The sequence below is a fragment of the Petaurus breviceps genome, unplaced genomic scaffold (assembly GCF_028583685.1).
Source record: "Petaurus breviceps papuanus isolate PSGF00001 unplaced genomic scaffold, PetGlider_PUasm1.0 188, whole genome shotgun sequence".
Lineage (NCBI taxonomy): Eukaryota > Metazoa > Chordata > Mammalia > Diprotodontia > Petauridae > Petaurus > Petaurus breviceps.
In genome coordinates, this window is record NW_027185804.1 from 9,268,563 (window position 1) to 9,281,102 (window position 12,540).

At 40.1% G+C, this 12,540-nt stretch overlaps 1 protein-coding gene across 1 annotated transcript; it reads right to left on the bottom strand.

The window, feature by feature from the left end:
* Positions 1-630: 630 nt before the first annotated feature.
* On the bottom strand, positions 631-5,217 carry LOC138163671 (homeobox protein NANOG-like). The gene is made up of 6 exons (XM_069091086.1): positions 4,929-5,217; positions 3,885-3,961; positions 3,696-3,794; positions 3,185-3,408; positions 1,750-1,824; positions 631-876 (listed from the first exon to the last, which is right to left on the bottom strand). The coding sequence occupies exons 2-6, from the start codon at positions 3,904-3,906 to the stop codon at positions 631-633; spliced, it is 666 nt and encodes a 221-aa protein (XP_068947187.1). The 5' UTR covers positions 3,907-3,961; positions 4,929-5,217.
* Positions 5,218-12,540: the final 7,323 nt, after the last annotated feature.

Consider the following 12,540-nt stretch of genomic DNA (forward strand, 5'->3'; position numbering starts at 1 on the left):
CACTGTCCTCAGGAATGAAAGGGAAAGGCACCCCAGTGAAGAGACCCATCATGCCCATCCCACCCTGGGGCACATTCCCAACAGCTCTGGTCAGATCTGAACTCTTAATTAAAAAGGTTATGTAAAGATGATTCACTGGTTTTGAGAAATGGGCCAATTCCTGTGAAGATTTTCAGACATAGATCTTTACTTCTCTCTGAGATGGAGAAGGTAGATCAGAATTATGAAGAAATTCTGAACATCTGGGCTTTGGTCACTTTTTGCCAGTTCTACAGAAGCATCTTCCCAAGAAGGTTAACATCTTTCTCCTCCTTTAACCTCACACCATTGAGTTCACTCCTCAATAAAGAGGAGATTCAGAAATTCAGATGGTCTGAGGGTTTGAATTTGAAGGATAAACTCTTCAGTCTGACATTGGAAAAGACTTTTGAACCTGGCATAACAAAGACTTTTCAGCATTAGGCACAGCAAGTTAATCATAAATCCGTTCAAGTGTTACTCCTGCCAACAAGATGGGCCAACACCAAAGTATTTCTTTGTATTTTTATTCTCACCCTCCTCATTTAACAGTTGAAAAATTCCGTACGTAAAATATATTTCCTTTTGCTACATTTAACCTAGTGGCATTGTTTAAGACATAGATCTCCTATTGAATAGCATTGAATGTGCTTGCAAATTCAGCCCAGCAACACTGAAATTATGGGAATTTGAGAGAGAAAAATAGACATTTAAAGATTGATAGAAGTTGTTAACGGGAGTATGAACGTTCATTTTTTTTGGATTTGATTGTAAAGGACTCAAGGATGAAGGTCTAGAACAAACTTGGTAACTCCAGTTGCTTGAATGAAGATGGCTTTTTTCTAGGACAGAGTCTTCCTAGGGAAGAGAGAGAAAAGAATTATTAGGTCATCAAACTGAAGAAACTCTTAAATGTACCTTTGTAACCTGCATTTTTGTGGCTCTCAACAAGAGAGGGAATATGGGAGCTAATGTATACCTCATAGCTTAGGACCATCAAGCAAAGAAAGTTATGGTCTTGAAATGAAGAGGCTGAAGCAGTGTTGGGAGGAGGGAGGAAATGAGGTAGGAAAAAAATATCAAACCAGGAGTCTCTTCTTCATTCCAAAAAACCCAATGCCATGAAAAACCTCAAACACTTAGGATCATTTCAACTCCAAAAGAACTGGCTGAGAAAAACAGGCTCTCCCAAGTCATGGCTATAGAAATGGCAGAATTGCTGAGTTTCTCCAACCTTTCCTTCTTTCCTGGAATTTATCACCTCTATCTCTAGAATAAGTTTTCCACAGTGGAGAAAAGGACTAGCACAGATTAGCAGCACCTGGCTACAGCCAGCATCACCTGACCTGAAGGAAACTCACGCAAATTCTATGCTCCCCTAGTTTCCTTACTCCATAATCCAATATGAACATTCCATTTTCCTCCCATCACTGTGACTGAGCGCCTTCACCACCACCACCTCTTATTCAAGACCAATAAATGCTTGTTCAAAAGCAAGGAAGGCGATCAAGATTAGCATTAGCCTTACAAGGCAGTGTCCTCCCAAGCCTGATTATCTCCTGATATTTGATAGCATCTGCTAAATTACTTGACATTAACAGGTACGCTTCTCCACCTGGAGATTTGTCACATCTAACTTCTTGGGACCTCCCTATTAGCATTCAAGGCTTTTACACATTTCTCTAACATAGCTTATGAATTCACAGGGCTTTGAGGACCAGATTTACTTACTTGGACATTTTTTCTTACAGGCCATTCTCCATATTTCTTCTTTTTTGCTCTTTGATTTCTAAACCAGTTCTTAATCTGTCAAAAATAAAAGTTAAAGACAAATCATTCAACAACTGCTATACTGATTTGTGAGGGGTCAGCCTGATGATTCCCTCAGAGTTGTGGCTGGCATTGGCCAGGTAGGGAATGTGAGAATATAGGGAAGATGAAGGAATCATATCCTTCAAAAGAAGGAGACTATTGGGACAGTTAGGTAGCATAGTAGAGCACTGGGCCTGGAGTCAGGAAGACTCATCATCTTAAGGTCAAATCTGGCTGTTTCACAGGAGGCCCTGGAGAATTTTTGGACTCAAGTCTCTAACAGGTACACCAACTATGCCAGTTGTTGGACAGGTAAACACAGATAACACAGGAGAGCTGCCAGCCTGTGTTTTAGCATTAGCACAGGTTCACTCTAGATACAGGAAGACAGGGACAGTCATAATAAGGGGTTAAAAAACTAGCTTACTTTATTTTAGTCTATTCTTCTTAAAGGGGCTGCTGATAATGGGAGCATGAACTCTTACAGCTTCACTAATGACCCTTCTTGCAGGGGCCAGCGAGAAGGGGGTAACAACTACCCCTATGTCTTGATGAGGTCAGTGGAGACAGACATAGCATTCCAGCTTGTGCACTCCCCTAAATCCCCTCAAGCTTCAGTGGGGGCCAGTGGAGGCACAGCATGACACTGCCATATTCCCCTGTGGGTTTCCTACTTACTGACTAGTAGCCACTTGCTTTATAGGGCAACAGACAAAGAAGGCAATTTACCACAAATAACCTCACAAGTTTACATTTTCTCACCATTATATCTCATCATGCAGTCACAGTGGATATTTACGGTTTTAAGCACAAATGTTTATATTATATAAAGCTGTGCAAGTGTGGAGGAGATGTTTACAAGTCATGAGCCTGAGAAATAGAGATTGTTGTGGCCATGGGTCCTGGGAAAATAAATTCTAAGAAAGAATAACAAAATCCTCCTTACTTACACTGTCCTCAGCCACTTACTAGCTGTGTGACCCTAGGTGAGTCACTTAACCCTGTTTGCCTTAGCTTCCTCATATGTTCAATGATCTAGGGAAGGAAATGGCAAACCACTTTAGTATGTTTGCCAAGAAAACCCAAATGGGGTCACAAAGGGTCAGACAGGACTAAAAAAAACAACAACAACAACAAACTGAGCATTGCAGGTCCAAACTTTCGAATTGCTGATAAATGACATCTAAATCATTGCATCCATTTCTTTAAGCTAAAGTCTGCATCATCAAAAAATAATGCCATTCTACTGAGCCCAAACCAGTGACTTCATCAGCCAACACCAGAATTCTGACTTATAAAGAGACAGGAATAAATATAAAATCCTGAGCATATTCACACAGCAGAAGAGCCATACCTGAAGTGGAGTCAAGCCTACTTCAACAGACAAGACCTTGACTTGGTCATGGTAGATATACTGATTTCTATTAAAATACTCTCTCAAGATTTTCAGTTGGTGTTCCGAGAACTCATTTTTTCTTTTCTTTCTTGTTTTGTTTCTAAATGCCATCACATTGTCTTGCTTTCTCTTTTCTTCCTCATTTGGTGATTTCTCCAAAGTAGTAGGTTGGAAAGGGGGATCTGAGGAATAGCCAAGGAGAGTAGATTGTTTTGATTAGATCAAAACAAATGAGATTCAGGTGAAGTTCTAGATGGTGCTGAGACATAGAGATCCTACTTTAAGTGAGGAAACGTGTTTTAGAGTATATGTTTAGCAACTGCCAGTCACCTAATCCTTCCTCTCAATGAACTCACTATAATTTTAAATCCCATTTACCCACCCAGACAGTCTTCCTGAAGACTAGCAACTTGGAATTGTGTAAATCTGCTACAGATCCAGGTTTTAAACATCAGAGGAAAAAACTAACCTTTTTCATTCCACTCGGATTGCACTGTGTTCCTTGTTGATTGAACCACACTCCTCCTCTGTTCCACTAGGTTCATCATCTTTTTGCTAGGCTGAATTTCTATAAGAAATCAGCAAGGGAAATTTTCCTAAATTTTGGTTTCTTTTTGCTGGGTGGAAGAAAAGGGTTATGTTTATTAGCTTGGATTACCTGAAATGGAGAAGAGAGACATGCTAGGATATTCCCCCCATTTTGGAAATGCACACTCTATGAATGGATGCAGAACACTGATGAAGGAAAAGATAAACTTAATTATTTGAAAGGTTTTTGAAAAAATTTTAAGATTTTGATGAAAGAGAAAGAGTTCCCAAATGAAGAGTATTGAGAAATTTAGTGTCATTACTTTAGTGCTATCATTTAAGGTTGGTACCTTAGTAGTACCTCTATCCATTGATAGAGACTTGGGTTAGGGAGTCAGAAATGCTCAGTTCTATCCCTTCACACAAAAAAATGACAAAATGACTAAGATTAGAGGGTACAGAGAAGGTGCTTATTGGCATTGGTACAGCAAGGCATCTTTGCATCAAAGAAATCACAGGTCCAATTAAAAGAAAAAAACTGAGACAAATTAAAACCATAGCAACACTTTGAAATTAACTATCTCAGACCCACATTGAGAACTCAACAAGTACCAAGACATGAATGCCTAGAAAACTCTGGCTAAGAACATTGACATCCAAGCTCAATATCAAGATGACCAAGTATTAGTAAGTTGTTTGTTTTAAACAATATGCCAAAATGAAAGTTTCCAAATATGTGTTTATAGTTGCCTTGCCCTTATCTGTACTCATTTCCAAATTTTGCCCTAATTTCTCTTTTGTACATGCCTTAAAAATTCCACTTAATTGGTCAGCAGAAAACCAAATAAAACTTATGTTATAACCCTAGTTCTCACCAGCAAATTCTGATCCTGTAGGTTCCTTCACACAGCTTCAGCTTTGGGTACTAACCATTTAGGGATCTTTTAAAGAGCATCTTAACAGCTGCAGAGACTTTAAGGCTCAATTAAGGAATTAAGCTCTTCAGCTGAAACAAAGGCCTCTCCCTTATGTTTTGTTAACAAAGAGTTAAACTTTAAATTGCACATACCCTTTCAAAGAGATTTAGATGGATATTAACCTCTTCTTCCAGTGAATACAGTCCTCACAACTTCTCCCTTCCATTGAGTGATTGTTTGAAATACTTCTTGCTTACCTTTGTTGTGGACATCTGAGAAACAGGACAGCAAAGCCAATTATAATTTAGGAGTGTTCATTAACCAGCTGGTGACTGCCTCCCCAATAGGGAAGACAGCACTGAGTCTTCTGTAAGATATGCTTATATAGAGTTAAGTGTTGCTAATCAACAAAATGTGGTTCCAAGGGGAGAGGGTATCATTTCTAGTAAAATCTTGGGTACCTAACAAGAACAGACTTGTATCTGGGCTAACAAGAACAGACTTGTATCTGGGGTATGTTTCTAGCAACACAGGTGAAATGTTCCTTCACTATTATGGCCTATCAGGTGGTTTCCAGGAATCCTGGTAGGGGTCCCCTTCTAGCAGGTTGCAACTAGGAGGGGACTTTGGTGTATAATTTCTGGTGGGCACTTCACCTTAGCTCAGAATCTTCAGTTTTATCTTATTATAAAATGTTCCAATCAATCCTTGTCCAAGCAGTTCCTTGCTCCCCACATTAAAAAAAAAGAAAAACAAACTTGGAAGTAATTTTACTTTGTTAAAAAAAAGTCACAAACTTAATAAATATGATCTGACATGAGCATTTCCATAAATAAAGAATAGAAAAAGACAATTGTGTATGACAGCTATCCATAAAATATTCATTAGGCACTCACTATTAGCCATGGACTAGTTCTAAATGCTAAGGGTACAAATATAGGCAAGAAAGTCTCTACTGTCAAGGAGCTAACATTCTATTGGGGAAAAACAATGCATAAAAGGGAGCTAGAAAGTAAGGAAGAAATTTGGGGATGGGAGGAGAAGAAATACAGTTCTGAAGATACCTAGTGTGAATGAGAAAAAAAACAGCTGGGGTCATTCCTAAAATGGTGGTCTCTGGGTGGGAGCACTAATTAGGACAGGGGGTCAGAGCAGAAGTCTACATTAATCCAGGAACCTCTATTACACATTTTCCCCCAAAATATACAATTCATTTGGCATGATAGTACTGATCCTATACTACTTGGCTTTGTTCCTTTTTAACTTCTTCCTATCTATGTATTTGAAAATTATTAACTGAAATTCTTTTCTTTTTTGAATGGTCACTATCACTACCTACCTGATTTACCTAGCTGTTACTCCCTCTCCTAAAACAAAACAAACAAAAAACCCTTTCCCTTTTTAACAACTAAGTATGGCCACCACCTCTCAGATAAGAGAAGATAGTTGGCAATACTTCATCATCAGTCTTCTGAAATCAAGATTTATCACTGTATCAGAGTTCTGAAGTCTTTCAATATTTTCCTTTTTAATGACTATATCCATTCTATAAATTTCTCCTGGTTTAACTCTCTTCATTCTGTATCCATTCATCCAGGGTTTTTCATATCAAATGGTTTCTTTTAAAATTTCTTATGGCGATATAATATTTCATTACATTCAAATAAGAAAAATTCATTTGGTCATTACCAAATGGAAGGGCACCCACTAAGTAGTTTGCTACAACAAAAAGTGCTGTTAGAAATATTTTTTTTAAAGCAATCGGGGTTAAGTAACTTGCTCAAGGTTACATGGCCAGTTATTATTATGTTTGTGTGGGTGCTGAGCATCAGAGGCCGGAACTGATCCCAGGTCTCCCAACATTGGGGCCAGCACTCTTACTTCCGCCACCTGGCCGCCCCTAGAAATATTTTTCTACAAAGGTTCATTCTCTCTTTCTTTGATTGCTTTGGGGCATATGCATATATTGGTGTTGCTGGATCAAAAAGGGTATACATAATTCAATGACTTCTGGGGTTTAGTTCCACATTGCTTTCCAGAATGTTTGGACCAGTTCACACTGTAACCAATATTGCATGAATGTAGCTATACTTCCATATTCCCTCGTACAATTGCTATTTTCTTTTTTTGGGAGGGTGGGGAGATCCTAGTTGCCAATGTGGTGAGTGTGATGAAGAACCTCAAGGTTATTTTTTATTTGAATTTCCTATTATTGGTGATTAGTAGTATTATTTTTTAAATATGGAAATTGATAGCTTAAAATTCCTTATTTGGCAACAATCTGTTGATATAGCTTTTTACCATTTATCTTTTGAGGAATAGTTTTGGTTCTTATGTATTTATGTCTTATCTCTTATTTTTTGAAAAAAAATTTTTTTGCTTTGTCAGATAGAATGACAGCTTCTTTGTTTTTTTCCCCCAACATCTCAGTTTTATTTTGTAATGTTCTTGGTTTTTTCTGTCTTTCTATTTTTTTTTTTTTACTGTTTCTTGTAAGGGACAGACTGGATAAGAAAACAAACCCCCCAATTACCAGTCTGTCACCATATTTAAAGTTATGAGTTAAATTTATATTTTTTTCCATTTGTGTGGGATAAAAAACCCATTCAAAATTTAATAAAAAACTCAGAGGCTTCTCAGGATAAAAACAGGAAATTTTTCCTCTCCTTGATAGATCAGTGAGAGGAGGCATGTTACAGAAGACAGAAGCCCCCTCCCCCTCCCCCATCCCTTCTCCTATTGTATGGGAGGTGGGCTTACAGTCTCATCTCAAAATCTTCCCCAATGGCAAATAACAAAGAAGCCCACCACTGTCCCCTATTGGCTAGGAGATGGGCAGGAAACCAGGGTATTTTTTCATGTCCTTATTTGGCAAATGCTAAAGGGAGGGAGGGGAAAAGGTCTCAAGCTAGGGTAGAGTTGGAAAACCTCTAAAGCACTAATGCTGATAAGGGTGTGGCAAACAAGGGTGGAGGTCCAAAGACTCCTGAAAGGGGGGCTTAATGCTGATGTGGCAGTAGCAAAGAAGGGGGAAAGGTGAAACTGAAACTCAAGCCTGCCACCAGATTCCAGGACCTGGTCTGAGAAGTTTTTCACATCCCCACTCACATTTTAATCAAATATTGGGTTTTTTAAAGTTGTGATTGTTTTCCTCTTCTGCTATAAATGTAGTACTAGGTCTTTTCATTTATGTTAGCTTAATCTTTCTTTAAGATGGCCTTATTCCCACTGGCTTCAACTAATCTCTAATTCCTCATTTGTTACCCCTTTTCCACTGAAGTCTTATTGCATTTTCTTTCCTGATTTATCTAATTATTATTTCTTCCCTTCTTTTTTCCCCTCTTAGTCAATTAGTTTTTTTCTTTCCTCTCCTCCCCCAACTAGTCCTATTTATTAGTTTTTAAAACTTCATTTTTTTGGACCTCTTTTCAGAAAATATTTCTTTTTCTCACTATTTTCGCTATTTATCTTCCATTTCTGTCTGCTCTACACCCTCCTTTTCTGGGTCATGGCTCTCTGAAGACCCCTAAATACCAACACACCGCGTCCTGCTGAATGAATTCAACTCAGGTCTACTCAGGCAAAGAAAAGTAGAGTTTATTAAAAGTTCACTTGTATTAGATACAGGGTAAGTCAGTGCTAGGTCATTCTATGGCGCTGTCACACAGGGAGACAAGATGGGTCTTATACACAGAAGGTTGTGGGAGGAATCTAGGAGTGGTCTAGAGGAGTTTAGGGAGGGTCTTCAGGGGCAGTTAATGAGGTCAATGAGTGATTAAGGGTGGGAAGTTGCTGGAGACCACCTGGAGACTACAGACAATGGTGGGCTAGGCCAGTTCAAGAGTGGATTGATATTTTGATAGCTCAAGGGTGGGAAGTCTAGTAACCAGGTTTGGGTCCAGCCACAATGTAAGGCTTATGGCCTCATCAAATGGGATGATTTAATCAGAGTTCAAGGGGGGGTTCCCAGAGCCTATACCTCATCACTTCTGAGATAACCATTCTGAGCTGTCCCTTCTAAGCAGTTTATGCACCTGCCTGTAGAGTTTGCCCCTTACTTTACCACCCAGTTTCCCCATTTCCATTATGCCTTACTGTAATATAATTGCCAAAGAAAGGCAACTTCCCAAGGTTCAAAATACCAGCATAGGTGCTCTCCATTTTATTCAGTGACCAACCAAGAACAGAGAAGATCAAAACATGACATCATTCCAAATACAGCATTTACTAAATGTGATTAAATAATCTCCAAGGACTACCCCACCCCAGGACCTTACAATCATTCAATCAATTACAAAGTTCCTGGTCTAAATACTTCTCCACCCCTAGGCTATACCTTCATTTAGTCCACCACAAAGCCCCTCTTCTCAAATGGAGATTAGTTTCTCTGGGGAACTTTTGAATCTACCCCAGAGTTACATCAAGTTTAAGCACAGCACCTAATACCCAAATGGAGGTCTTTTCTTCATCTTGACACGAGGCAAGTTCTTAGCAATCTTAGTTCCTGGGGAGACAAGGCTTAGCAAGGCCACAAGATACATTGCCAGTCTCTTCATTAATTCATCCTCTGTCTGTAGAACAGTCCTAGAACCCCTGAAAACATTAGCAAAACCCTCTCCTAGGATTTCTGTAAACATACAACAAGAAAATCCTTCTTCAGGGCTTCTGAACCAACAGAAAGGTTCCCAGACCCCAGCAACAACAGCACTGTCCTTCACCAGTGGACAGTATTCATTCTGTCTGCAGGACAGTCTCCAGACCCCTGCAACAACAGCACTGCCCCTCACCAGTGGACAGTATTCACTCTCTGTCTGCAGGACAGTCTCAGGGCTTCTTAGCGAACAGCCAGGTTCCAGGACTTCTTCAACAGGACTGTCTTTCACCAGTGGACAAATCTGGCAAAACAACATCAAAACAGACAGACAAAGTACCAGCAAAACAGCCATGTCTCCTCAGTCCTTGGCAGCTCAGGGGGCAGGTCTCAAAAGTCCAGGGCGATTCAAAGTGGCCCCCAGTAATTCTCTCAGTCTCTCTCTGCCTCCATGCGGTGCTGCTTCCAAAAAGTTCTTCTTCCTCTCTCTTGTCTCTCCAAATCTACGTCACCAGCTTCTCCCAGCTCGTATCTCTCTTTTCAAGTCAACAAGTCCATCCCACAGGTGGGATTAACAAGCTCTGGGTTTTAACACAATCAATTTGAAAACCAAGCCAATACAGGGGAATCTTTAATTGCCATTACTATCACATTTTTTGTTGCAGCAAGCACCCCAGTGTCCCCAGGGTGCCTGCTCACACAGGTTCTTGGATCTGCTTTGTTAAAGGAAAGCAACTCAAAATGGGTTAACAAGCTTACTTTAATCAGTCAGACATATATCGTTTACCTTGTTCAGGAGAAAAGGTCAGCACCCTGAACCTCAAAGTATACAGGCATAATTATCAAGACAGAAACATCAAGTAGACAGATTTCCAAACTGTCCAACCATTACATCCATACCCAGTCAACATCTGGGTTTTTCAAAGCCAGGGGACTCTCAACAACAGCTTCCCAGAATTCAGATCAAATCACAATTACTTCTCAAAGTGAGTCCCAAAACAAAGCTACACATCAGGGCTTATATAGCCTTCTCCTGCAGGCTCAGAGAATGTAACAACCTTTTGGACCCACTGGCCAATCAAAAAGTATCTACTGAAAAACAAGCCTCCCACCCCAGGCTTCAGGTGCACATTAGCCTAGGGGCAGGGAAGATCTTCAAAATTTACATTCTTATTACACTTACCCAAAAATTCAGGTGGTAGAGAGGATAGTATTCCATGACAGGACTGTTCCCTCCCCTCTAGTTATGCTGTTGCAGTCTAGGGGTGCTAGGAACTTAGAAATGTAAGGGTATAAGGCCGGGGTCTTCCTCAAAGGGATTTGACCACTCAAGCCTTCTTTCAGTCAAAGTAGCAAGTTTATTGTAACACCTATACAAGTGGGCCAGACTTTTAAGGATCTAGACATTTGATGAGGGTAAGATTGATATTTTTATAGGGAAAGACTGTGAGAAGTTCTGGTTGGGATTAAGAGTAGCAAGTAGTCTGGGGTGATCTGGAGATAACAGAGAAGGGATCTAGAAGTGATTAAACATGTGTCAAGTAAGCTAATTACCATGTTTCCCCGATAATAAGACACTGTCTTATCATATTTTTTGGATAGAAAAACACCAGAGGGCTTATTTTCAGGGGAGGGCTTATTTTAATGAACATTGACAGCAATTTTAATAAATAGGTAAATGTGAACAAAAAAATGTACCTTTATTCAATAATGATCATATCATCTTCTTCAACAACATCGTCATAAGTGTCCATACCCTGAATTCCGTCCTGGATGTCTTGCGCCTCCATTTCCTTCAGAAGAAGTAGACCCAATCTGTCATGTCCAGCAATATAGCTCTCTTTAAATGAATATGTCTTGTCCAGGTAACCTGCTCGTAGTGCCTTGGCGACACAGCTGTCAGTAATTTTATCCCATGACTTTTTCACCCAAGTCACGACTTCTTGCAGACAGGGCTTCACAAAGTTTCCATGCTGATTTCTTTCCATTCTATTTTCAATGTAGTCATTGACTTCCATGTGCAAATGGTCCTTGAATGGCTTGTTTATTGCAATATCAAGGGTCTGGAGATAGGCAGTCATTCCTACAGGAATCATTACTTGATCTATTCTTCTCTCTGCAAGGAAGTTCTTCATTTCTTTAGCGCAGTGAGTGCTGGCTGAATCCCAGACTATCAGACCTCTTTGGTTACCTCGCATAACAAGTGGCAGCATTAAATCAACCCACTTTCTTATAACGGCTTGTGTACACCAGGCTTTTTCGGTTTCAAGAACGTAAATGCCAGATACACGTTCAATCTTATCTTTCTTACCCTTACTGATGATTAGAGGTGTGGCTTTCTTTCCATCCAAACAAATTGCCAAAACACAGGTGACCCGTGCACTTTCATAGCCAATGGTGGGAATGTAGATTGACGTTGCACCCCTGTGATGAATTGTTGTTTGAGATCCTTGTCCTATAAACACTGCAGTTTCATCCATAGCAATCATATTGCAGGTTTGGTATTTGGAAATGTCGATTCTATCAATAAAGGACTTGAATGCAAGTGCACGTTTAATAACTTCAGCATCTTCCAGCTTAAACAGTGTTGTTGATCTTCTTAGGGACAGTTCATACCGTTGAAGGAAACCGTCCAACCAGTGTTGTGATGCTTTGAATCCTTCTGAGACCATTTCAAACTCTGGTGCCATTGAAAGGGCAAATGCTTGAATATCAGCCCTGCGCACAACCAAGGCCTTTGCTCTCCTGTCAGCAATCCATTCACCAATGAGGATCTATCTCCAAGTCAGGATATAAGGGCTGCTGACCTGATCCAGACCTGTGCTTTTTCCCTTTTCCCTCATCCACCTGTTGATTGAGGTTATTATAATCTGCTCTCCATTTTCTGACCATTCGAAGACCCAAAAGTTTTTCTTTACAGAAAACTGCAAGATTCTTGCCATGTGACTCCTTTACAATTGCTTTCTTATACTCAACAGTATAGCTCTTCCTTTTTGTATTCATGTCTGGGGGTCAAAACAGACAGAATAATAAAATTATGACCATCAGTCCTTCTTTTCACTCCATCATGCCCCCTGAGTTCTTTTTTCCTCCATCATGCCCTTTTTATCCTCGATCATGCCCCCTCACTCCCTCTTACATACCGGGTTTTTATGTTGTCCTGCCTCAGCTCTCCTTCGAGGCATTGCTCTCAATGGCGCCAGCAAGCAAATCACTGGGAAAGAACAGGATGACGCGCTCACTGCTGCAGCTCTGATTGGATGCAGCTCGGAGTGCGG